At 45.0% G+C, this 25,812-nt stretch overlaps 2 protein-coding genes across 2 annotated transcripts in view; both read right to left on the reverse strand.

The window, feature by feature from the left end:
• Positions 1–9,408: 9,408 nt before the first annotated feature.
• LOC115204552 (claudin-4-like) lies at positions 9,409–11,052 on the reverse strand. The gene has a single exon (XM_029770217.1). The coding sequence runs from the start codon at positions 10,966–10,968 to the stop codon at positions 9,931–9,933; it is 1,038 nt and encodes a 345-aa protein (XP_029626077.1). The 5' UTR covers positions 10,969–11,052; the 3' UTR covers positions 9,409–9,930.
• Positions 11,053–11,537: 485 nt separating this feature from the next.
• LOC115202648 (mucin-17-like) overlaps positions 11,538–25,812 on the reverse strand; it is a 32,557-nt gene continuing 18,282 nt past the window's right edge. Inside the window, exons 4-5 of the mRNA XM_029766728.1 lie at positions 11,667–12,643; positions 11,538–11,567 (exon numbers count right to left, since the gene is read on the reverse strand). Of these exons, the coding sequence (XP_029622588.1) occupies positions 11,538–11,567; positions 11,667–12,643 (1,007 nt within the window). The remainder of the gene's footprint in view (positions 11,568–11,666; positions 12,644–25,812) is intronic.

Here is a 25,812-nt window from a genome sequence, read left to right on the forward strand (position 1 = left end):
AAAGTGGTGATCCTAACTGACCTAAGACAGGGAATTTTTACAAGGATTAAAAGTCAGGAATTGTGAAAAACTGAGTATAAATGTATTTGGCTAAGGTGTATGTAAACTTCCGACTTCAACTGTAGACATTAGTTAATCATTTATAGGCACCATTATACATGTATGTGCATTAGGAGCAAAGGTTTGTATTACTTAAGCACCATTAGACATGCACCTGCATTAGGGGTGTGCATATCTGTTTATTTTTGTCTCATTACTATGGTTACGCCACCAATAGAATCTATGCCCTAATGTCTGTGCCAATAAGAAAATGTAAAACAAGCTAAAATAAGTGCATGGCAAAAAGATAATGGTGGCCAAGGCCAACGAAGATGATTCATTAACATCAAGAGGGGATTCTATGTGTGTGACGTAAGGATGAAAACTGTATAAAAGGTGTGTGCTGAGGCTGGAAAGGCAGTTGGTCCATGGGCCAGCTCGGCTTTTTACTTTGTAATAAAGTCTATTTGAATTCACAAGTTCCGGTATCTGAGAAATATTATTGAGCGAATATTTCTACGACAGTAGACAGTGTGGTCTACAGCTTATCATAAGGTACTCTACCTCAGGCGAGCAATACCTCGAGACTTTTCTGGATGGTGTCTGTGATGAACAGTTCAAAAGAAGACTTTATGCCCTGCACATGAGTAACCGCCATCCGCGTCGGCCCTGGTTGCAACCTTATCACATTGGCAGCCATGCAGGGTGGCTCCTTCCTTGGTCAAGAAGACCATTCAATTTCACAATGTTTTTATGTCCAAATTTCTCCTCCTGCAGGCTGCTGATGAGCTGGTTGCTGACAGACTGGTCCTGGGGCTGGATTCTGACGGGCTGGTCCTGGGGCTGGGTGAGGGTCAATCTTATCCTCTTCTTCCAGACTTCGAATTGACTGAGACATGATCCTCATATAAGAAAAATTCTTCATCTTCCAAAGTGGAAGACGTTCCTTCCACTCTAACTTCTCTTTCTGCAAAAATAATTTCTAAGGCAGAGATTATTTTTGCCATACTGATTGATTGTGGTAAGGAGCAACACATGAAAAGATATGTATTTGTTGTGTCCCTCCCCCAACTTGCACCTGGCTGGGGTAGAGTGTGGGATAATGTATCTAGGTTCTCGCAAGACATTGTGTAGTTTCACACACTACGAACGGTTAAGAGTGCGCGTAAAGCAGGAGACAGGCAAACAGACAGGGAGACAGACAGGTTCTTGGTACTATGTTGAAACAGCAGACCCCAGGAGGATGAAGACAGAGTGAACGCACACAGCAAACCTTTTTGTTTCATTTTTACTTGTTTTCACCGACACACACACACACACTTTTCCACACTTTTATTACCCTCGGGTCCAGTGGACCCGAACACCACATAATGTGTGTGTGTGTGGGGGGGGGTGCACAGTGCATGTTCTTCACAGAAAATGAGCCAATGCCAATGAGTCTCAGGTTGAATAAATAATTATTTGTATCATTTTTCTATTAGTAAACATTGAAAATGGTTCCCAGAGACCTGAACACCACACAAGGGTCAAATATGTTGTTATGTAAACAACCTATTCATTCAGATGTGGGGCAGTTTGAGGTTGGGACACACTTGAGGGAGATACTAGTGACATTCAGTTAGATTGAAACTTCATGATGAAAAACATTTAAGTTTGAAATAAATAGTTATGAGGTTGGATTCATGGACTGAAATGAACTATACAATAGACTAAATAGACTAATGACAACAGTTTCATAAACATGTCATAAAATAATTATACACTATGGTATATGTTTCAGTCATAAGGTCCCAGTCGCTGACTGTAGGCTTGTGGTTAACGTGGTGAGCATAGACAGGAAATGCATGGCAGCAACCAGGAAACGCTTTGCGGTCAGATACAATTATTTTATTTGAACATCTTCAACAGGGTTAAACATTCAACTTCTGATTCTATTATTTCTCGAATTAAATTCATCCCATTTTAAAGAAACATAAAGAGAAGAATCAATACTGGTATAGGAAATCAGAGAGCAAAACAGTGAGAATATGTCCCTTAATTGCAGTCTCCTCAGGAACTTCTCCTCACGGTCTAAATTAACTGAATATTTGAACACAATATGACATAATCTCCTCTTTGGTGTGTTAAAGACAAGATGGAACATTAACGATGTTGCTTTCACACCAATCTGGTCCTTTCCGATTGTGTAACATTGAACAGAAAAGATAGATGTTGTTTCATCATAGATTTACATACACAGTGCCTTGCAAAAGTATTCCCCCCCTTGGCATTTTTCCTATTTTGATGCATTACAACCTGTAATTTAAATGGATTTTTATTTGGATATCATGTAATGGACATACACAAAATAGTCCAAATTGTTGAAGTGAAATGAAAAAAATAACTTGATTAAAAAAATTCTAAAGAATAAAAAACTGAAAAGTGGTGTGTGCATTTACATTCACCCCCTTTGCTATGAAGCCCCTAAATACGCTCTGGTGCAAACAATTACCTTCAGAAGTCACATACAGTGGGGCAAAAAAGTATTTAGTCAGCCACCAATTGTGCAAGTTCTCCCACTTAAAAAGATGAGAGGCCTGTAATTTTCATCATAGGTACACTTCAACTATGACAGACAAAATGAGAAAAAAAATCCAGAAAAACACATTGTAGGATTTTTAATGAATTTATTTGCAAATTATGGTGGAAAATAAGTATTTGGTCAATAACAAAAGTTTATCTCAATACTTTGTTATATACCCTTTGTTGGCAATAACACAGGTCAAACGTTTTCTGTAAGTCTTCACAAGGTTTTCACACACTGTTGCTGGTATTTTGGCCCATTCCTCAATGCAGATCTCCTCTAGAGCAGTGATGTTTTGGGGCTGTCGCTGGGCAACACGGACTTTCAACTCCCTCCAAAGATTTTCTATGGGGTTGAGATCTGGAGACTGGCTAGGCCACTCCAGGACCTTGAAATGCTTCTTACGAAGCCACTCCTTCATTGCCCGGGCGGTGTGTTTGGGATCATTGTCATGCTGAAAGACCCAGCCACGTTTCATCTTCAATGCCCTTGCTGATGGAAGGAGGTTTTCACTCAAAATCTCACGATACATGGCCCCATTCATTCTTTCCTTTACACGGATCAGTCGTCCTGGTCCCGTTGCAGAAAAACAGCCCCAAAGCATGATGTTTCCACCCCCATGCTTCACAGTAGGTATGTTGTTCTTTGGATGCAACTCAGCATTCTTTGACCTCCAAACACGGCGAGTTGAGTTTTTACCAAAAAGTTATATTTTGGTTTCATCTGATCATATGACATTCTCCCAATCCTCTTCTGGATCATCCAAATGCTCTCTAGCAAACTTCAGACGGGCCTGGAGATGTACTGGCTTAAGCAGGGGGACACGTCTGGCACTGCAGGATTTGAGTCCCTGGCGGCGTAGTGTGTTACCGATGGTACGCTTTGTTACTTTGGTCCCAGCTCTCTGCAGGTCATTCACTAGGTCCCCCCGTGTGGTTCTGGGATTTTTGCTCATCGTTCTTGTGATCATTTTGACCCCACCGGGTGAGATCTTGCGTGGAGCCCCAGATCGAGGGAGATTATCAGTGGTCTTGTGTGTCTTCCATTTCCTAATAATTGCTCCCACAGTTGATTTCTTCAAACCAAGCTGCTTACCTATTGCAGATTCAGTCTTCCCAGCCTGGTGCAGGTCTACAATTGTGTTTCTGGTGTCCTTTGACAGCTCTTTGGTCTTGGCCATAGTGGAGTTTGGAGTGTGACTGTTTGAGGTTGTGGACAGGTGTCTTTTATACTGATAACAAGTTCAAACAGGTGCCATTAACCTCTATGGGGTAGGTGGGACGCTTGCGTCCCACCTACTCAACAGCCAGTGTAATCCCGTGGCGCGATATTCAAATACCTTAGAAATGCTATTACTTCAATTTCTCAAACATATGACTATTTTACACCATTTTAAAGACAAGACTCTCGTTAATCTAACCACACTGTCCGATTTCAAAAAGGCTTTACAACGAAAGCAAAACATTAGATTATGTCAGCAGAGTACCCAGCCAGAAATAATCAGACACCCATTTTTCAAGCTAGCATATAATGTCACAAAAACCAAAACCACAGCTAAATGCAGCACTAACCTTTGATGATCTTCATCAGATGACACTCCTAGGACATTATGTTATACAATACATGCATGTTTTGTTCAATCAAGTTCATATTTATATTAAAAAACAGCTTTTTACATTAGCATGTGACTAGCATGTGACTAGCATTCCCACCGAACACTTCCGGTGAATTTACTAAATTACTCACGATAAACGTTCACAAAAAACATAACAATTATTTTAAGAATTATAGATACAGAACTCCTTTATGCACTCGCTATGTCCGATTTTAAAATAGCTTTTCGGTGAAAGCACATTTTGCAATATTCTGAGTAGATAGCCCAGCCATCACAGGCTAGCTATTTTGACACCCACCAAGTGTGGTACTCACCAAACTCAGAATTACTATTAGAAAAATTGGATTACCTTTGCTGTTCTTCGTCAGAATGCACTCCCAGGACTTCTACTTCAATAACAAATGTTGGTTTGGTTCCAAATAATCCATAGTTATATCCAAATAGCGGCGTTTTGTTCGTGCGTTCAAGACACTATCCGCGCCCGACGCGTTTCGTGACAAAAAAAATTCAAAATATTCCATTACCGTACTTCGAAGCATGACAAACGCTGTTTAAAATCAATTTTTATGAGATTTTTCTCGTAAAAAAGCGATAATATTCCGACCGGGAGTCGTTGTTTTCGTTCAAAGAGAGAGAAAGTAAACATGGTGTCGGCTCGTGCACGCGCCTCCAGTCTCATTGTCCTCAGATCGACCACTATCCAAATGCGCTACTGTTTTTCAGCCATGGCCTGCAAAGTCACCATTCATTGTTCTGGCGCCTTCTGAGAGCCTATGGGAGCGTTAGAAAATGTCACGTTATGCCAGAGATCCCCTGTTTTGGTTAGAGATGATCAAGAAGGCCAAGAAATAGTCAGAGAGAGCGCTTCCTGTTTGGAATCTTCTCAGGTTTTGGCCTGCCAAATGAGTTCTGTTATACTCACAGACACCATTCAAACAGTTTTAGAAACTTTAGGGTGTTTTCTATCCAAATTCTAGTTACTGGGCAGGAATAGTAACCAGATTAAATCGGGTATGTTTTTTATCCGGCCGTGCAAATACTGCCCCCTATCCCCAACAGGTTTTAATACAGGTAACGAGTGGAGGACAGAGGAGCCTCTTAAAGAAGAAGTTACAGGTCTGTGAGAGCCAGAAATCTTGCTTGTTTGTAGGTGACCAAATACTTATTTTCCACCATAATTTGCAAATAAATTCATTAAAAATCCTACAATGTGATTTTCTGGATTTTTTCTAATTTTGTCTGTCATAGTTGACGTGTACCTATGATGAAAATTACAGGCCTCTCTCATCTTTTTAAGTGGGAGAACTTGCACAATTGGTGGCTGACTAAATACTTTATTGCCCCACTGTAATTAGTTAAATAAAGTCCACCTGTGTACAATATAAGTGTCAAATGATCTGTCGCATGATCTCAGTATATTTACACCTGTTCTGAAAGGCCCCAGAGTCTGCAGCACCACTAAGCAAGGGTCACCACCAAGCAAGCAGCACTATGAAGACCAAGGAGCTCCCCAAACAGGTCAGGGACAAAGTTGTGGAGAAGTACAGATCAATCAATCAATCAAATGTATTTATAAAGCCCTTCTTACATCAGCTGATTACAAAAAGTGATACAGAAACCCAGCCTAAAACCCCTAACAGTGAATACAGAATGCTTCAGTCTGGTTTTAGACCCCAACATAGCACTGAGACTGCACTTGTGAAGGTGGTAAATTACCTTTTAATGGCACCAGACCGAGGCTCTGCATCCGTCCTCATGCTCCTAGACCTTAATGCTGCTTTTGATACCATCGATCACCACATTCTTTTGGAGAGATTGGAAACCCAAATTGGTCTACACGGACAAGTTCTGTCCTGGTTTAGATCTTATCTGTCGGAAAGACATCAGTTTGTCTCCGTGGATGGTTTGTCCTCTGACAAATCCACTATTGTTTTCACTATATATTTTACCTCTTGGTAATGTCATTCGGAAACATAATGTTAACTTTCACTGCTATGCGGATGACACACAGCTGTAAATTTTGATGAAACACGGTGAAGCCCCAAAATGCCCTCCCTGTAAGCCTGTGTTTCAGACATAAGGAAGTGGATGGCGGCAAATGTTCTACTTTTAAACTCGGACAAAACAGAGATGCTTGTTCTAGGTCCCAAGAAACAAAGAGATCTTCTGTTGAATCTGACAATTAATCTTGAAGGTTGTACAGTCGTCCCAAATAAAACTGTGAAGGACCTCGGTGTTACTCTGGACCCTGATCTCTCTTTTGAAGAACATATCAAGACTGTTTCAAGGATAGCTTTTTTCCATCTACGTAACATTGCAAAAATCTGAAACTTTCTGTTCAAAAATTATGCAGAAAAATTAACCCATGCTTTTTTCACTTCTAGGTTAGACTACTGCAACGCTCTACTTTCCGGCTACCCGGATAACGCACTAAATAAACTTCAGTTAGTGCTAAACAAGGCTGCTAGAATCTTGACTAGAACCAAAAAAGGTGATCATATTACTCCAGTGCTAGCCTCTCTACACTGGCTTCCTGTTAAAGCAAGGGCTGATTTCAAGGTTTTACTGCTAACCGACAATGCATTACATGGGCTTGCTCCTACCTATCTTTCCGAGTTGGTCCTGCCGTACATACCTACACATACGCTACGGTCACAAGACGCAGGCCTCCTTACCGTCCCTAGAATTTCGAAGCAAACAGCTGGAGGCAGGGCTTTCTCCTATAGAGCTCCATTTTTATGGAATGGTCTGCCTATCCATGTGAGAGACACAGACTCGGTCTCAACCTTTAAGTCTTTATTGAAGACTCATCTCTTCAGTAGGTCCTATGATTGAGTGTAGTCTGGCCCAGGAGTGTGAAGGTGAACGGAAAGGCACTGGAGCAACGAACCACCCTTGCTGTCTCTGCCTTGCCGGATCCCCTCTCTCCACTGGGATTCTCTGCCTCAAACCCTATTACAGGGACTGAGTCACTGGCTTACTGGTGCTCTTCCATGCCGTCCCTAGGAGGGGTGCGTCACTTGAGTGGATTGAGTCACTGACGTGATCTTCCTGTCCGGGTTGGCGCCCCCCCTTGGGTTGTGCCGTGGCGGAGATCTTCGTGGGCTACACTCGGCCTTGTCTCAGGATGGTAAGTTGGTGGTTGAATGCATCCCTCTAGTGGTATGGGGGCTGTGCTTTGGCAAAATGGGTGGGGTTATATCCTGCCTGTTTGGCCCTGTCCGGGGGCATCGTCGGACGGGGCCACAGTGTCTCTTGACCCCTCCTTTCTCAGCCTCCAGTATTTATGCTGCAGTAGTTTATGTGTCGGGGGGTTAGGGTCAGTCTGTTATATCTGGAGTATTTCTCCTGTCTTATCTGGTGTCCTGTGTGAATTTAAGTGTGCTCTCTCTAATTGTCTCTCTTTTTCTTTCTTTCTTTCTTTCTTTCTTTCTTTCTCTCTTTCTTTCTTTCTTTCTTTCTTTCTTTCTCTCTCTCTCTCGGAGGACCTGAGCCCTAGGACCATGCCTCAGGACTACCTGGCTTGATGACTCTTTGCTGTCCCCAGTCCACCTGGCCGTGCTGCTGCTCCAGTTTCAACTGTTCTGCCTGCGGCTATGGAACCCTGACCTGTTCACCGGACGTGCTACCTGTCCCAGACCTGCTGTTTTCAACTCTTTAGAGACAGCAGGAGCGGTAGAGATACTCTGAATGATCGGCTATGAAAAGCAAACTGACATTTACTCCTGAGGTGCTGACCTGTTGCACCCTGTTGATTATTATTATTTGACCCTGCTGGTCATCTATGAACATTTGAACATCTTGGCCATGTTCTGTTTTAATCTCCACCCGGCACAGCCAGAAGAGAACTGGCCACCCCTCATAGCCTGGTTCCTCTCTAGGTTTCTCCCTAGGTTCTGGCCTTTCTAGGGAGTTTTTCCTAGCCACCGTGCTTCTACACTTGCATTGCTTGCTGTTTGGGGTTTTAGGCTGGGTTTCTGTACAGCACTTTGTGACATCAGCTGATGTGTGAAGGGCTTTGTAAATAAATGTGATTGATTGATTGATTGAATACAGTGGTGATCATGGCTCTGGCAGGTTCCAGAACGTGTTCCCAATACCCCATGGAGTTGTACACCTTTATTTCCAGAATTCCTGGAAATATAATTGGGCCAATGCCCAGATAACAAGTATCCCATTTCAGACTCAATTTGGACCAATGAGAACTTGCCATATAGCTGTCAGTCCCGGACTGAAATTCCTCCCATGTCTCTGACCCATTAATCATTAATTCCCTATTACAGAAAAACGTATATTTCCATTGATCGTTAATTCCCTCTTGACCTTTAGTCCTCTGCGTTGTGTATTATCTTAAAATATTCTAAAAGTGCCCATCAAAATGCTTTCTCCCTGACTATGTCTCGCTCAGCAGATTTGTTCACTCTGAAGTTTGTTCCTGAGGTCTTCTGTAAGAATGGAGAGCTGATCCACTCAGAAGACCTCTATAACTACTCCATGCTGTGATGTCACTTAAATATGTTGTCATGGAAACATAAATCCTATCAATACGAATGTGGGGCAGGATGTGTTTGCGACCCAAATGGGTGAAAAACTCTGCTCAGGTTTTCAGATAATCATAAAACAGCATTGTTATAACAATATAGAATGTGGAGATCCAACCTGGAATAAACCAATAATTACCAAATAGGGATAATTATAATGTAATAACTATCCAAAAATGTTGTAGGAATGAGATGAAAATGAAGGCTTCCCAATCTGAGTTTGGGATAAAGACATAATAAAATGTTTTATTCTTCCCTCAACCCAATCCTAACCACAACCATTAGTGGGGAAAATGCTAAACTGACCCAAGTATAGCAATTAGGGGCAACTTCACCATACACCCAAAAGCCTGTTCTGAGGGGCAATAAAAAAAGGACTGGGCCTCATAGTACACATCAATAGATTGAAACTAGATGCTGAAAAACCCTTGAGTGTAAAATAAATAATTGTAAGGTTGGATTCATGGACTGAAATGATCTATACAATAGACTAAATAGACTAATAATACCTGTTTCATGGACATGGCTTGAAATAATTCTACACTGTGATATATTGTATGTTTCAGTTAGAAGGTCCCGGTCACTGACTGTAGGCTTGTTGGTGATGTAGTGAACATAAACAGGAAATGCACAGCAGCAACCAGGAAACGTTTTGCAGTCAGATACAATTATTTTATTTGAACATATTTAACAGGGTTAAACAATCAACTACTGATCCAATTCTTTCTCTACTTAAATGCACCCCATTTTAAAGAAACATAAAGAGAAGTATCAATACTGGTATATGACATCAGAGAGGAAACAGTCAGAATATGTCCCTTCATTGCAGTCTCCTCAGGAACTTCAGCCTCCCAGTCTAAATTAACTGAATATTTGAACACAATATGTCATAAACTCCTCTTTGATGTGTTAAAGACAAGGTGGAACAATAACTATGTTGCTTTCACACCTATCTGGTCCTTTCCGACTGTTAAACATTGAACAGAAAGGACAGAGTTTGTTTCATCATAGAATTACAATTATATAATTAAAATTATATTACCTCAATTTTATTCATTAAAAGAAAGTACAGCCTCTCTGTTAAAGCAGTAGTAGTAGCAGCAGCTACACCAGACTATGGTCCCACCACAATATGACATAATCTCCTCTATGACCTGTTGCAGACAGAGCTGTTAGCGGGAGGTTGATTGAGTCATCGATGAGTCTGACTGGTTCCTCTTAAATATGGAACAGCAGAGTATGGTCCCACCTATCAGGAGCATGGAGGCGGACCAGCTACTCAATTCAGCTAAGAAAACCAGGTCGAATAGGATAAAATCGACGAGATTAGCGAGCTGCCGTTGGACATCCATTATCAAGAAATGGACAACCACAATTTCAGTGGTGAGCTGCAGGATACTGGCCAGGATGAAGAATATTCCAACGATAAACCTGGCCTTGACCCTGATCCTGTTACTCTCGATGCAGTTGCAGCACCTGGTCCCAAAGATGGATCCCATCACTCCTAGTGCTCCCAGGATGGAGGAGATGGAGGTGATCGTCATCAGAACCTTCTTCATGTCCCAAATATAATAATAATGACTTATAGAGATATAACAGGACACTAGGGAGACTATCCATCCAAAGATTCCCATCGTCCATCCAAAGACTCCGACAGTGACGAACAGTAAGACCCCTCCAATCAAGAGAAGGATGGCTGCCACCCATCCGAAGTACAGCGAGGCCCCCAACTCAGTCTTCCCTTCAATCTGTGTGGAGGAGTCGCTGATGATTGGTTTGGCTACCAAGAACACAGCGATAAGGATGAGAATTCCAGCCAGGATGAAAAGTATTCCAGTGATAATTATCAACTTGGCCTGAGACGTTTTGTCTTTGATGCAGTTGGTGCACTTGGCTCCGACCATGGAGACCATGACCCCCAGAACCCCCAGGATGATGGCAGTGGGGATCATGGCTCTGGCAGGCTGCAGATTATATCTCCAATGCCACATGGAGTTGTCACACTGTGTCTGTCCTGTGCCTTGGGTCACACATCTCATCCACAGGCCGTACCAGACCACCTCTGTGGTGGCAACGTTACCGGCTATAATGGTTGTCACCCTCCAGGTGGGGAGTGCACAGATCACAATGGTCAGTATTAATCCTATGACTCCCAGGGCGATGCCCACGACCTCCACCATTTCCACGATAAACACGATATCCATGCCCATCAAAATGCGTTCTCACTGACTGTGTCTCTCTCAGCACATTCGTTCACTCTGAAGTTTGTTCCTGATGTCTTCTGTAAGAATGGAGAGCTGATCCACTCAGAAGACCTCTATATCTGCTCGATGCTGTGATGTCACTTAAATATGTTGTCATGGAAACATAAATCCTACTAATACGGATGTGTGGTATGTGGTTGTGACCCCAATGGGTGAAAAACTCTACTCAGTTTCAAACTCTCAAGTTTATCAAAAAGTTATAAAACAGCCTTGAGTAACAATGTGGAATGTTGAGATCCAACCTAGAATAAACCAATAATTACCAAATAGGCAAAATTATAATGTAATAACTATTAAATAAAAAATGTATTGAAGCTTCCCAATCTTTGTTGGGCCAAAGATGTTTTAGTCTTCCCTCAACCCAATCCTAACTGTAAACGTGAGTGGGAAAAATGAAAAACTGACCCAAGATCAGCAACTTGTGTTAACTTCACCTTACACCCAAAAGCCTGTTCTGAAGTGAAATGATAAAGGGACTTTGCCCTTAGTTTTTAACCACATCCTTTATTACTGTTTTAACACACAGAGTATATCAGCACAGTGCCCTGGAAGGAGAGATGTGCCAGTTGATCTCATACATAAAAACCAAGCATAGCCACATCTCCCCTCAATGAAGGATTTAAAAAAAATACAGTTTCACAGACAGCAGACAGAGTAGTAACAGACAGAGGAGTAACAGACAGGGGAGTAACAGACAGGGGAGTAACAGACAGGGGAGTAACAGACAGGGGAGTAACAGACAGGGGAGTTACAGACAGGGGAGTAACAGACAGGGGAGTACCAGACAGGGGAGTTACAGACAGGGGAGTAACAGACAGGGGAGTAACAGACAGAGGAGTAACAGACAGGGGAGTTACAGACAGAGGAGTAACAGACAGGGGAGTAAAGGACAGTTGAGTAACAGAGAGCGGAGTAACAGACAGGAGAGTTACAGACAGGGGAGTTACAGACAGGGGAGTTACAGACAGGGGAGTAACAGACAGGGGAGTAACAGACAGGGGAGTTACAGACAGGGGAGTTACAGACAGGGGAGTAACAGACAGGGGAGTTACAGACAGGGGAGTTACAGACAGGGGAGTAACAGACAGGGGAGTACCAGACAGGGTAGTAACAGACAGGGGAGTTACAGACAGGGGAGTACCAGACAGGGGAGTTACAGACAGGGGAGTTACAGACAGGGGAGTAACAGACAGGGGAGTACCAGACAGGGGAGTTACAGACAGGGGAGTTACAGACAGGGGAGTAACAGACAGGGGAGTACCAGACAGGGGAGTAACAGACAGGGGAGTAACAGACAGGGGAGTAACAGACAGGGGAGTTACAGACAGGGGAGTTACAGACAGGGGAGTAACAGACAGGGGAGTAACAGACAGGGGAGTAACAGACAGGGGAGTAACAGACAGAGGAGTAACAGACAGGGGAGTAACAGACAGGGGAGTAACAGACAGGGGAGTTACAGACAGAGGAGTACCAGACAGGGGAGTTACAGACAGGGGAGTAACAGACAGGGGAGTTACAGACAGGGGAGTACCAGACAGGGGAGTAACAGACAGGGGAGTTACAGACAGGGGAGTACCAGACAGGGGAGTTACAGACAGGGGAGTTACAGACAGGGGAGTTACTGAGACAGGGGAGTTACTGAGACAGGGGAGTTACTGACAGGGGAGTAACAGACAGGAGAGTAACTTACAGGGGAGTTACAGACAGCAGAGTAACAGACAGGGGAGTAATAGACAGGGCAGTTCTAGGTTTTACCATTTTACTGATGAACCAAACTGAACTCAAATGCCACAGTGTGTACGTGGTCACATGACCACAATGATACCTGCACATCGACTCAGTACTGGTACCCTGTGTATATAGCCAAGTTACTCACTGTGTATTTAATCTTTGTGTTATTATTTTTCTACTATTTAAACTAAAAATATCTCTGCATTGTTCGGAATGGCCAGTAAGTAAGCATTTCACTGTTGCTCTACACCTTTATGAAGAATATGACAAATAACATTTGATTTGATTTGATTGAGCTGGATGACACACCTAGTATCTACATTCCAAAAGGCATTCTATTCCCTACATAGTGCACTTCATCCAGAGCCTTGGTCAAAAGTAGTGCACTATCTAGGGAATAGCGTAGCATTTGGGACATAGTCACAGCATCTCTCTTCTCTTCACTATCTCTCTGCATTCCAGGCATGCTGTAAAACAGGTTCCACACGCATCATATTTATACAGTCCAGAGATGAGGAAAGAACTGTTCACTGTTGTTATAAAGGGTTAACAGAAGTGTTTTACATGTCTGCAGTCATGGACATATATCTTTATTATACGTTCTTAAACTATAAATATGAATGTTTTTAAAAACACTGAATCATGTTGCTGGTTCAATTTTAAACACTAATTTCATTGAAGTACGAAGGCAGCAGATTTAAAACATTATATTGGAATATGGTTTTAATGTAATGGAGTATGGAGAGCTGCGTGTCGCCAGCGAAGAAGAGGGAGGTACGGCACCTGTGTACACCTGAACCAGTCTGACCTGTTCCTTGGACTACAGGTGTAGTCATGTATTACCAGACACCTGACTGAATGGTGAACGAAACCACTACAGAGGTTGGTTTAAAGATATTAGGTCAGAGAGAGAGAGGGAGCGAGAGAAAGGGAGGAAGAGAGACTGAGGGAGAGGTAGAGAAAGTGAGAGAGAGAGAGACGTAGACACTGAGGGAGAGATACTGAGGGAGAGATAGGTAGAGACTGATCGAGAGAGACTGAGGGAGAGGTAGAGAGAGAGAGAGAGAGAGACATAGAGACTGAGGGAGAGAGACAGAGTGAGAGGGAGGTAGAGACTGATCGAGAGAGACTGAGGGAGAGGTAGAGAGAGAGAGAGAGAGAGAGACGTAGAGACTGAGGGAGAGAGACTGAGGGAAAGGTAGAGAAAGAGAGACTGATTGAGAGAGACTGAAGGAGAGGTAGAGAGAGAGAGACGAGAGAGATGCCTGCCTGTCTGTCTCATCCCAACTCCCGGCGCATTCATTACTATGGGACAGCTGGAGATAGAATCTGAATATTGAAACAATGTTGCAAATGTAAGAGAGACAGACAGCAATGTTTATAAAAATCTTGGTTGTTGAAAACTAAATGCTAGTCTAAAAGAAATCTGAGATAATGCCTAGATGCTTTTTAAAATGGAGATCAAGTTTATAAATTGCCTGGCTGGGCTGACAGGACAGTGGATTGCGCAGTTAGATGGAACAGAGTAAATAGGCATTTTAACGTCATAGATTTAGCCGGTGGTAACTTGTGGAATAGCCACCGACTGGAATGTGGTTTTAACCATTCAAGCATTCAGGATTAGAACCACCTGTTGTATAATTTGGGAATAACCACTCTTCAATGTCCCATGTCTTTCTGTGTGTGTTCTTATGCCTAACTGTGGCTTGAGATTGTGAGATCAGAACAGGACAGAACAGAACAGAACAGAACAGAACAGAACCCACAGAGTGTTGTCCAGAGAGTTAGCAGTCAGCATGTGGGAAGTTGGTGGGGGAATTAAGGGCAGCTTCATGGTTAGGGTTTGGGGAAAATAGGATTTTGAATTGGAATCAATTGTTTGGTCCCCACAAAGGATAGTAAAACAAATGTGTGTCTGCGCCCGCCCGCCCAGCCGCCCGCCTGCCTGCCTCCTCTTTTCAGTTCTCTGCAGCTAGCGACTGGAACAAGCTGCAACAAACACTCAAACTGGACAGTTTTATCTTAATCTCTTCATTCAAAGACTCAATCATGGACACTCTTACTGACAGTTGTGGCTGCTATGTAAGATGTATTGTTGTCACTACATTCTTGACCTTTGTGCTGTTGTCTGTGCCCAATAATGTTTGTACCATGTTTCTGTGTTGCTACCATGTTGTTACTGATACAGGTATCCTGTGTGTGTGTTTGTTTTCTCTCCTTCTGCCCTAGTCACAGGTGCCAGTCATCAGTCGCCAATCGGTCGCCAATCGGTCGCCAATCGGTCGCCAATCGGTCGCCAATCGGTCGCCAATCGGTCGCCAATCGGTCGCCAATCGGTCGCCAATCGGTCGCCAATCGGTCGCCAATCGGTCGCTAATCTGAAGACACACCTGCTCCTTTTCCCTTACCCAATCACATCCCCTTTCCCTTGGTTTAAAGGAAGCCCAATCAGTTGTCTCTGGAGATCTCTCTTTTGTTTTTTGCACCTACATCTCACTTTGTCTGTTATCCTGTGAGTATTGTATTGTTGTGGTGTAATACTGTTTATTGGTGGGAAAAGGCGAAACCAAAGCAAGTCGCCCATGGGCATACATTACCCATAGGAAAACTGTGTCTAAATACCCTAGTTAGAACTGGGTGGACCACCCACTGTATTTTACTGGTTAGTTAGCTAGCTGTTCTTTACCAAGTAAGACTAGCTTAGGGCTTTTCGGAAATGTATTATTTCTTTCCTTGGGTCCAGCTCAGCCCCTTTTTCCCACACCCCCATTACCGTATGTTTAACAATAAAGCTTAAGTGTTTGACGGTAGATTTAGGTTGTCTGTTGTTTTTAGTTCTCACTGTTCCTTTTCACTGTTATGATTTGCATGAGATATGTTACTGGTCTCGTTTCCATCCCCCCTAGACTGCAGGGCAAAAGGGGTTCGTAACACATGTTGTCATGTTGTGTTGCTACAATGCTGTGTTATGTTTTGCTGCCTTGTTATGTTGTCTTAGGTCTCTCTTGTTGTGATGTGTTTTGTCCTATATTTGTATTGTATTTATTTTTTATAATCGCAGGCCCGGTCCCCGCAGGAGGCCTTTTGCCTTTTGGTAGGCCGTCATTGTAAATAAGAATTTGTTCTTAACTTGCCTAGTTAAATAAAGGTGATGTCACGTCCTGACCAGTAAAAGGGGTTATTTGTTATTATAGTTTGGTCAGGGCGTGGCAGGGGGTGTTTGTTTTGTGTGTTCCGTTTTTTTTGGTATTGTTCTATGTTAGTATATTTCTATGTTTCTTTTAGTTAATCTATTTCTATGTTAGTTTATTGGGTTGACCTTCAATTGGAGGCAGCTGTTCCTCGTTGCCTCTAATTGAAGGTCCTATTTAAGAGGGGTGTGTTTTCATTGGAATTTGTGGGTAGTTGTTTCTCTGTATAGTCATTTTGTCCTTACGAGACTGTTTTTCGTCGTTGTTTTTTGTATTAAGTGCTTTGTTATTTTGTGTTCGCGTCTTTTTTCCTAAAATAAATAGGAAGATGAGTATACACATTCCCGCTGCATTTTGGTCCCAGCAATACGACGCTCCTGACAAAACTACCCACCACCAACGGACCAAGCAGCGGAGGATGGAGCAGCAAAGGTATTTGGAATCGTGGACATGGGAGGAAATTTTGGACGGGGCAGGACCTTGGCACCAGGCTGGGGAGTACCGACGCCCTAAGGAGGAGCTGGAGGCAGCCAAGGCAGAACGGCGTCATTATGAGGCATTATACGCACAGATTGGCAAGTGTGAGAAGCAGCCCCAATAAAAAAAATTTGGGGGGGGCACACGGGAAGAGTGGCTAGGTCAGTTAATAGACCTAAGCCAACTCCCTGTGCTTATTATGGGGAGCAGCGGATCAAGAGAGCACCGTGCTATGCGGAAGTTCGCACGATCTCGCCCATGCGCACGCACAGTCCGGTGCGAGCGATCCCAGCCCCTCGCAAGTGCCGTGCTAGAGTGAGCACTCAGCCAGAAGGGGTTGTGAGCTTCAGACCTCCAGTGCTTACTCATGGCCCAGTGTATCCAGTTCCCGCTCCTCGCACTAGCCTTGTGGTGCGTGTCGCTAGTCTGGCGGCTCCAAAGCCAGCACCACGCACTAGGCTTCCAGTGCGTCAGCCCAGTCCAGTACGTCCTTTTCCTGCTCCTCGCACTAGCCTTGGGGTGCGTGTCTCCAGTCTGGTACCTCCAGTACCAGCCCCACACACCAGGCCTCCAGTGCGTCAGTCCCGTCCAGAGCTTCCGACGACAGTACCCCGTCCAGAGCTTCCGACGACAGTACCCCATCCAGAGCTTCCGACGACAGTTCCCCGTCCAGAGCTTCCGACGACAGTTCCCCATCCAGAGCTTCCGACGACAGTTCCCCGTCCAGAGCTTCCGACGACATTTCTCCGTCCAGAGCTTCCGGCTACAGTGCCTCTTCCAGAGCTTCCGGCGACAGTTTCCCGTCCAGTGATTCTGGCGATGTTCTACAGTCCGGAGCCTGCAGAGACGGCCCACAGTCTCCGGAGCCTGCAGAGACGGACCACAGTCCGGAGCCTGCAGAGACGGCCCACAGTCCGGAGCCTGCAGAGATGGCCCACAGTCCGGAGCCTGCAGAGACGGCCCACAGTCCGGAGACTGCAGAGACGGCCCACAGTCCGGAGCCTGCAGAGACGGCCCACAGTCCGGAGCCTGCAGAGACGGCCCACAGTCCGGAGCCTGCAGAGACGGCCCACAGTCCGGAGCCTGCAGAGACGGCCCACAGTCCGGAGCCTGCAGAGACGGCCCACAGTCCGGAGCCTGCAGAGACGGCCCACAGTAAGGAGCCTGCAGAGACGGCCCACAGTCAGGGGCCTGCAGAGACGGCCCACAGTCAGGAGCCTGCGCAGCCAGAGTCGCCCTACAGTCCGGAACCGGCGCAGCCAGAGTCGCCCTACAGTCCGGAACCGGCGCAGCCAGAGTCGCCCTACAGTCCGGAACCGGCGCAGCCAGAGTCGCCCTACAGTCCGGAACCGGCGCAGCCAGAGTCGCCCTCCAGTCCGGAACCGGCGCAGCCAGAGTTGCCCTCCAGTCCAGAGCTCCCAGAGTCGCCCTCCAGTCCGAGGTCTCCAGCGACGCGCATCAGCCTGAGGTCTTCAGCGACGTGCATCAGCCCGAGGTCTCCAGCGACGCGCATCAGCCCGAGGTCTCCAGCGACGCGCATCAACCCAAGGTCTCCAGTGACGCACTTCAGCCCGAGGTCTCCAGCAACGCGCTTCAGCCCGAGGTCTCCAGCGACGCGCCTTAGCCCTGAGTCTTCAGCGGGGGTGGACAGGTTAGGTTGGGGACTAAGGCAGGGGCCTGAGCCACCTCCGTAGTTGGAGGATTGGGGAGGGGGGGAGCACGTGAGCCGTCGGTGACGGTAGCCACCCTCCCTTCCCTCCCTTTAGTTTGGGATTATTTTCTGTTTGTTTTTGGGGTTCTTGTATTAGGTTTTGTTGTTTCAGGTGCATCTGGGGTCTGCACCTTTGGGGGGGGTACTGTCACGTCCTGACCAGTAAAAGGGGTTGTTTGTTATTATAGTTTGGTCAGGGCGTGGCAGGGGGTGTTTGTTTTATGTGTTCCGTTTTTTTTGGTATTGTTCTATGTTAGTATATTTCTATGTTTGTTCTAGTTAATCTATTTCTATGTTAGTTTATTGGGTTGACCTTCAATTGGAGGCAGCTGTTCCTCGTTGCCTATAATTGAAGGTCCTATTTAAGAGGGGTGTGTTTTCATTGGGATTTGTGGGTAGTTGTTTCTCTGTATAGTCATTTTGTCCTTACGAGTCGTTGTTTTTTGTATTAAGTGTTTTGTTATTTTGTGTTCACGTCTTTTTTCCTAAAATACAGAGGAAGATGAGTATACACATTCCCGCTGCGTTTTGGTCCCATCAATACGACGCTCCTGACAGGTGAAATCAAAATAACAACTGCAACTATTCCCCCACCCTTTCTCTCAGTAAAATAAAACTTTGTGACCCTCTGATCTACCAGATATCTACTTGGTATGCATACTACGGCTCTGGGTGGTTCTAGAAGAGTAGATAAAAAAAACTGTCTTTTGTACTAAGTACACCAAGGGTTTGGCGAAAATGAAAGCAATACTGAAAAAGCACTGGCATATTCTGCAATCAGACAAAAAAATTGCACACCTCTTCAAGGAACCCCCACTGGTGGTCTATAAGCGTGGTCGCAATATTGGATCTGACATGTTCCCTGAGCCCACTCAGATACTCTTGACAGCCATTCCAAATGGGAACTACAACTGTGGCTCATGCGCACAGTGCAATAGCACTATAAAACGTCTTTCTTCAGACACCCACATACAGGTTGAAAGATCCCTGTGAAGGGTATCTCATGCAAGACCAAGGGAATAATCTATCTCATCACCTGTTCATGTGGAAAAGCCTATGTAGGACAAACGAAAATACAATTTAAACGCATAGCTGAACACCGCAGCTCAATCAGGTGTAAGAACATTGACAATCCAGTAGCAGCTCACTTTGTTGAAGCTAACCATCCCATCTCCTCCCTCAAATACACAGGCATTGAGCATGTTGCTCTACCAAGGAAAGGTAACATCGAGATCCTACTACTACAAAGGGAGGCTTACTGGATATCCTAAAAACATTGACCCCGATCTCAGACCCTTCTTATGAATACTATTTCCTTTATGAACAAGTCATATATTTAAAAAAATGTTTTACAGCTTATTAGTGGACACCTAATATGTTCCCCCTGTTGTTCATTATATTAAGGTTGAACCAATATTACATGTAACAAAAATGAAACATACGAAATTATGTGAAATTGAATTCTGTACAGGAAGTGCCCTCTCTGACCGTTCCTTGGGCTTCTTGACTCTTTTTATTGAAAACTTAGGATCTTTGCTGTAACGTGACACTTCCTACGGCTCCCATAGGCTCTCAGAACCCGGGAAAAAGCTGAATGATGTTGAGGCAGCCCCTGGCTGAAAAACATTAGCGCCTTTGGTAAGTGGTCTATCAGAGGACAATGAGACTGAGGCGCGTGCACGAGGCGACCCCATGTTTTTATTTTCTCTCTCTTTGTACTAAAACACAGATTCCCGGTCGGAATATTATCGCTTTTTTACGAGAAAAATGGCATAAAAATTGATTTTAAACAGCGGTTGACATGCTTCGAAGTACGGTAATGGAATATTTAGAATTTTTTGTCACGAAACGCGTCGGGCGCGTCACCCTTCTTTACCCTTTCGGATAGTGTCTTGAACGCACGAACAAAACGCCGCTGTTTGGATATAACTATGGATTATTTTGAACCAAACCAACATTTGTTATTGAAGTAGAAGTCCTGGGAGTGCATTCTGACGAAGAACAGCAAAGGTAATAACATTTTTCTTATAGTAAATCTGACTTTGGTGAGGGCTAAACTTGGTGGGTGTCTAAATAGCTAGCCCTGTGATGCCAGGCTATCTACTTAGAATATTGCAAAATGTGCTTTCACCGAAAAGCTATTTTAAAATCGGACATAGCGAGTGCATAGAGGAGTTCTGTATCTATAATTCTTAAAATAATTGTTATGCTTTTTGTGAACGTTTATCGTGAGTAATTTAGTAAATTCACCGGAAGTTTGCGGGGGGTATGCTAGTTCTGAACGTCACATGCTAATGTAAAAAGCTGGTTTTTGATATAAATATGAACTTGATTGAACAAAACATGCATGTATTGTATAACATAATGTCCTAAGATTGTCTTCTGATGAAGATCATCAAAGGTTAGTGCTGCATTTAGCTGTGGTTTGGGTTTATGTGACATTATATGCTAGCTTGAAAAATGGGTGTCTGATTATTTCTGGCTGGGTACTCTGCTGACATAATCTAATGTTTTGCTTTCGTTGTAAAGCCTTTTTTGAAATCGGACAGTGTGGTTAGATTAACGAGAGTCTTGTCTTTAAAATGGTGTAAAATAGTCATATCTTTGAGAAATTGAAGTAATAGCATTTCTAAGGTATTTGAATAACACGCCACGGGATTCCACTGGCTGTTACGTAGGTGGGACGAAATCGTCCCACTGGCCCTAGAGAGGTTAACATCATAACGAGTCAAGCAATAAATGTACAACTGAGAGGAATATGGTAGTTAATGTAGAGAAACAATTGTGCATATGTTTTGTCATGAAGTTATTTTACGAAAATCGCTATTTAGCAAGTTTTTTTCAGCCATATCCAATACCAGGTGTATCAAACTTATTCCATATAGCAAGCAGGGAGCAGGTTTCGAACGCTCAACATTCTAGCCCGAAGTCTTGCACACTATCAACTGTGCCCAAATGTATTAATTGGGGTTGGGGCCGATTGAGGCTAAAAACACTTTATCAATTGGAATCTTTAATGTGTAAAGTGGGAAAAGTATTATTATTCGTTTTTCACAAGCGTAGCAGGATGGGCTATGAGCTAAACAATAGACTATTCAACCTTTACTGAAGAATCGTATAATAGCCGAGCTAGGTGTGAACCCCCCCTCCCTTCCCAACTAGGAGCTAGGTGTGAACCCCCCCTCCCCTCCCCTCCCCTCCCCAACTAGGAGCTAGGTGTGAACCCCCCCCTCCCCTCCCCTCCCCAACTTGAGCTAGGTGTGAACCCCCCTCCCCTCACCAACTTGAGCTAGGTGTGAACCCCCCTCCCCTCACCAACTTGAGCTAGGTGTGAACCCCCCCTCCCCTCCCCAACTTGAGCTAGGTGTGAACCCCCCCTTCCCCTCCCCTCCCCAACTTGAGCTAGGTGTGAACCCCCCCTCCCCTCCCCTCCCTAACTTGAGCTAGGTGTGAAACCCCCCCTCCCCTCCCCAACTTGAGCTAGGTGTGAACCCCCCTCCCCTCCCCAACTTGAGCTAGGTGTGAACCCCCCTCTCCCCAACTTGAGCTAGGTGTGAACCCCCCTCCCCTCCCCAACTTGAGCTAGGTGTGAACCCCACCTCCCCTCCCCAACTTGAGCTAGGTGTGAACCCCCCCCTTCCCTCCCCAACTTGAGCTAGGTGTGAACCCCCCCCCTCCCCTCCCCAACTTGAGCTAGGTGTGAACCCCCCCTTCCCTCCCCAACTTGAGCTAGGTGTGAACCCCCCTCCCCTCCCCAACTTGAGCTAGGTGTGAACCCCCCTCCCCTCCCCTCCCCAACTTGAGCTAGGTGTGAACCCCCCCCTCCCCAACTTGAGCTAGGTGTGAACCCCCCTCCCCCCCCCAACTTGAGCTAGGTGTGAACCCCCCCCTCCCCAACTTGAACTAGGTGTGAACCCCCCTCCCCAACTTGAGCTAGGTGTGAACCCCCCCTTCCCTCCCCAACTTGAGCTAGGTGTGAACCCCCCTCCCCTCCCCAACTTGAGCTAGGTGTGAACCCCCCTCCCCTCCCCTCCCCAACTTGAGCTAGGTGTGACCCCCCCCCTCCCCAACTTGAGCTAGGTGTGAACCCCCCTCCCCTCCCCAACTTGAGCTAGGTGTGAACCCCCCCCTCCCCAACTTGAACTAGGTGTGAACCCCCCTCCCCAACTTGAGCTAGGTGTGAACCCCCCCTCCCCTCCCCAACTTGAGCTAGGTGTGAACCCCCCCCCTCCCCAACTTGAGCTAGGTGTGAACCCCCCCTCCCCTCCCCAACTTGAGCTAGGTGTGAACCCCCCCTCCCCTCCCCAACTTGAGCTAGGTGTGAACCCCCCCTTCCCTCCCCAACTTGAGCTAGGTGTGAACCCCCCCCCTCCCCTCCCCTCCCGAACTTGAGCTAGGTGTGAACCCCCCTCCCCTCCCCAACTTGAGCTAGGTGTGAACCACCCTCCCCTCCCCTCCCCAACTTGAGCTAGGTGTGAACCCCCCCCTCCCCAACTTGAGCTAGGTGTGAACCCCCCTCCCCTCCCCAACTTGAGCTAGGTGTGAACCCCCCCTCTCCCCAACTTGAACTAGGTGTGAACCCCCCATCCCCAACATGAGCTAGGTGTGAGACCCCCCTCCCCTCCCCAACTTGAGCTAGGTGTGAACCCCCCCTCCCCAACTTGAGCTAGGTGTGAACCCCCCCTCCCCTCCCCAACTTGAGCTAGGTGTGAACCCCCCCTCCCCTCCCCAACTTGAGCTAGGTGTGAACCCCCCCTCCCCTCCCCAACTTGAGCTAGGTGTGAACCCCCCTCCCCTCCCCAACAAATCATTTTCAGGACTATCTAGAAAAAGCAGCGGAGATGCGCAATAGTTTTCCAAGAAGAGGTTATTCTGCACATTGTGTGGATGAAGCTTTTAATTTGGCATTGGGGAAACATGCTTAAAAAACCCCGACTAGAGCTAAAGAACGATGTAAAGGGGTGTTTGGTTTATGTGGTCCGGGGTTTGTTAGTCTATGTTCTATGTTAGTATATTTTCTATGTTCTATCTAGTCTTTTGTATTTCTATGTGTAGTTAATTGGGGTTGGACCTTCATTTGGAGGCAGCTGGTTATTGTTGCCTCTGATTGAGGGTCCTATAATTAGGAGTTTGTTTTTCATGGGTTTTGTGGGAGATTGTTCTTGTTTAGCTGTTTGCCTGACGGGACTGTCAAGTTTGTTTTGTTTTGTATACATTTATGTGTTTCTCCTTCTTCACCAATAAAAAAGAAGATGAGTATACATTTTCCCGCTGCGTCTTGGTCTCTACCCTACGACACCCGTGACGGTAATGTTCACAAACACATATACTTTGAACTCCAAAAAGTGGGAGATGCTGTCAAGAAACACTGGCATGTTTTATTTACCCAATAAATTGGTCCATGCCAACTGCCAGCCAGAAAAGAAAATCAGCCAGGCTCTTTTACACCCTCTACCAAATGGTAGCTATGAATGCAGAGGTTGCGCACAGTGCAACAATATGATGTGTGTGAATATTTCTGCCACCCACATACAGGAAAACGGTTCCAAATAAATGACATTATTACGTGCTCCACCACCGACGTTATCTACATTATTATTATAGTTATTATTATTATTCCGTGGCCTCCAACTGCTCTAAAACGCTAATAAAACTAAATGCATGCTCTTCAACCGATCGCTGCCCTCACCGCCCGCCCGACTAGCATCACTACTCTGGACGGTTCTGACTTAGAATATGTGGACAACTACTAATACCTAGGTGTCTGGTTAGACTGTAAACTCTCCTTCCAAAGTCACAAAAATCATCTCCCATCGATAATTAAATCTAGAATCGGCTTCCTATTTCGCAACAAAGCCTCCTTCACTCACACTGCCAAACATACCCTCGTAAAACTGACTATCCTACCGATCCTCGACTTCGGCGATGTCATTTACAAAATAGCCTCCCTCTACTCAGCAAACTGGATGCAGTCTATCACAGTGCCATTTGTTTTGTCACCAAAGCCCCATATTCCACCCACCACTGCGACCTGTATGCTCTCGTCGGCTGGCCCTCGCTACATATTCGTCGCCAGACCCACTGGCTCCAGGTCCTCTATAAGTCTTTGCTAGGTAAAGCTCCGCCTTATCTCAGCTCACGGGTCACCATAACAACACCCACCGTAGCACGCGCTCCAGCAGGTATATCTCACTGGTCATCCCCAAAGCTAACACCTCCTTTGGCCGCCTCTCCTTCCAGTTCTCTGCTGCCAATGACTGGAACGAATTGCAAAAATCGCTGAAGTTGGAGACATCTCCCTCACTAACTTTAAGCATCAGCTATCTGAGCAGCTTACCGATCCCCATCCAACTACCTACCTCATCCCCATACTGTTTTTATTTAATTTCTTTGCTCTTTTGCACACCAGTATTTCTACTTGCACATCATCATCTGCACATCTATCACTCCAGTGTTAATTTGCTAAATTGCAATTACTTCGCTACTATGGCCTATTCATTGCCTTACCTCCTTACTCCATTTGCACACACTGTATATAGATTTTTCTATTGTGTTATTGACTGTACTTTTGTTTATCCCACGTGTAACTCTGTGTTATTTTTTGTCGCACTGCTTTGCTTTATCTTGGCCAGGTCACAGTTGTAATTGAGAACTTGTTCTTAACTGGCCTACCTGATTAAATAAAGGTGAATTTTTTTTTTTTATTAAATGTCCATGTGGGCTGTCCTATGTAGGTAAAACCTCTCGATCAATTAGGAGAAACGACAGGGATTATCAAGTCGCAGTACATTTTAATAACCTAAAACATGACATTTCTACCTTTTAGATGTTGTGGTATTGAGAAAGTTAAGATATCATACAGTGGAGGTGATATAAATGATACTCTGAGTAAAAGAGAAATATTTTGGATTTTCACCCTCTAGACATTATTTCCTAAAGGTCTCAATGATGAAATGCCTCTGTGTGTAATGTTATAAATTTGAACATGAATTATGCCCCTATTTCAGATTACTCTGACGTTTTTCTTACACTGTACCCAATGATTTATGAAAACTTGTTTGGTAGGTCGATGTCCTCATTGTGGTTCTACAGACGTGTTTAATACGTTTTATTTAGACACTTTATTTCAATATTTATGAAATGCATATTGTTATATTTGGTAGCACTTATTTGTTTTTCCCTCGACTCCAACCCCTTTCGATGCGTGGAACGGATGTGGGTGTGGCTAGGTCTACATAAGGGTGCTAATTTAAAAAACTCACAAAAGCTCTGACAAAGGCCAAGGCCGATACGTAAAGCTTATTAAAGATCAGTGATACGATCAAGAGCAGTGTGCGGGTTCCTTCCTACTTTTCCTCACCTTATCCGGCTGTTGCCATGCACCTGAAAAAAAGATTGCTCAGATGTGCGAGTGCCTTTTGAATTTGACTTTACAAACAACAAGAGGGCTTAATTAGAGTCTATTTCTTTCGGAGTGTCACAACTTCCGCCGAAGTTAGTTCCTCTCCTTGTTCAGGAGGTGTTCGGCGGTCGGTGTCACCGCTCTTCTAGCCATCATCGATCCACTTTTCATTTTCCATTTGTTTTGTCTTGTTTTCCCACACACCTGGTTTCAATTCCATCATTACATGTTGTGTATTTAACCCTCTGTTCCCTCCCATGTCCTTGTCCGGAATTGTT

The sequence above is a fragment of the Salmo trutta genome, chromosome 12, assembly GCF_901001165.1.
Source record: "Salmo trutta chromosome 12, fSalTru1.1, whole genome shotgun sequence".
In the NCBI taxonomy this organism is placed as follows: Eukaryota; Metazoa; Chordata; class Actinopteri; order Salmoniformes; family Salmonidae; genus Salmo; species Salmo trutta.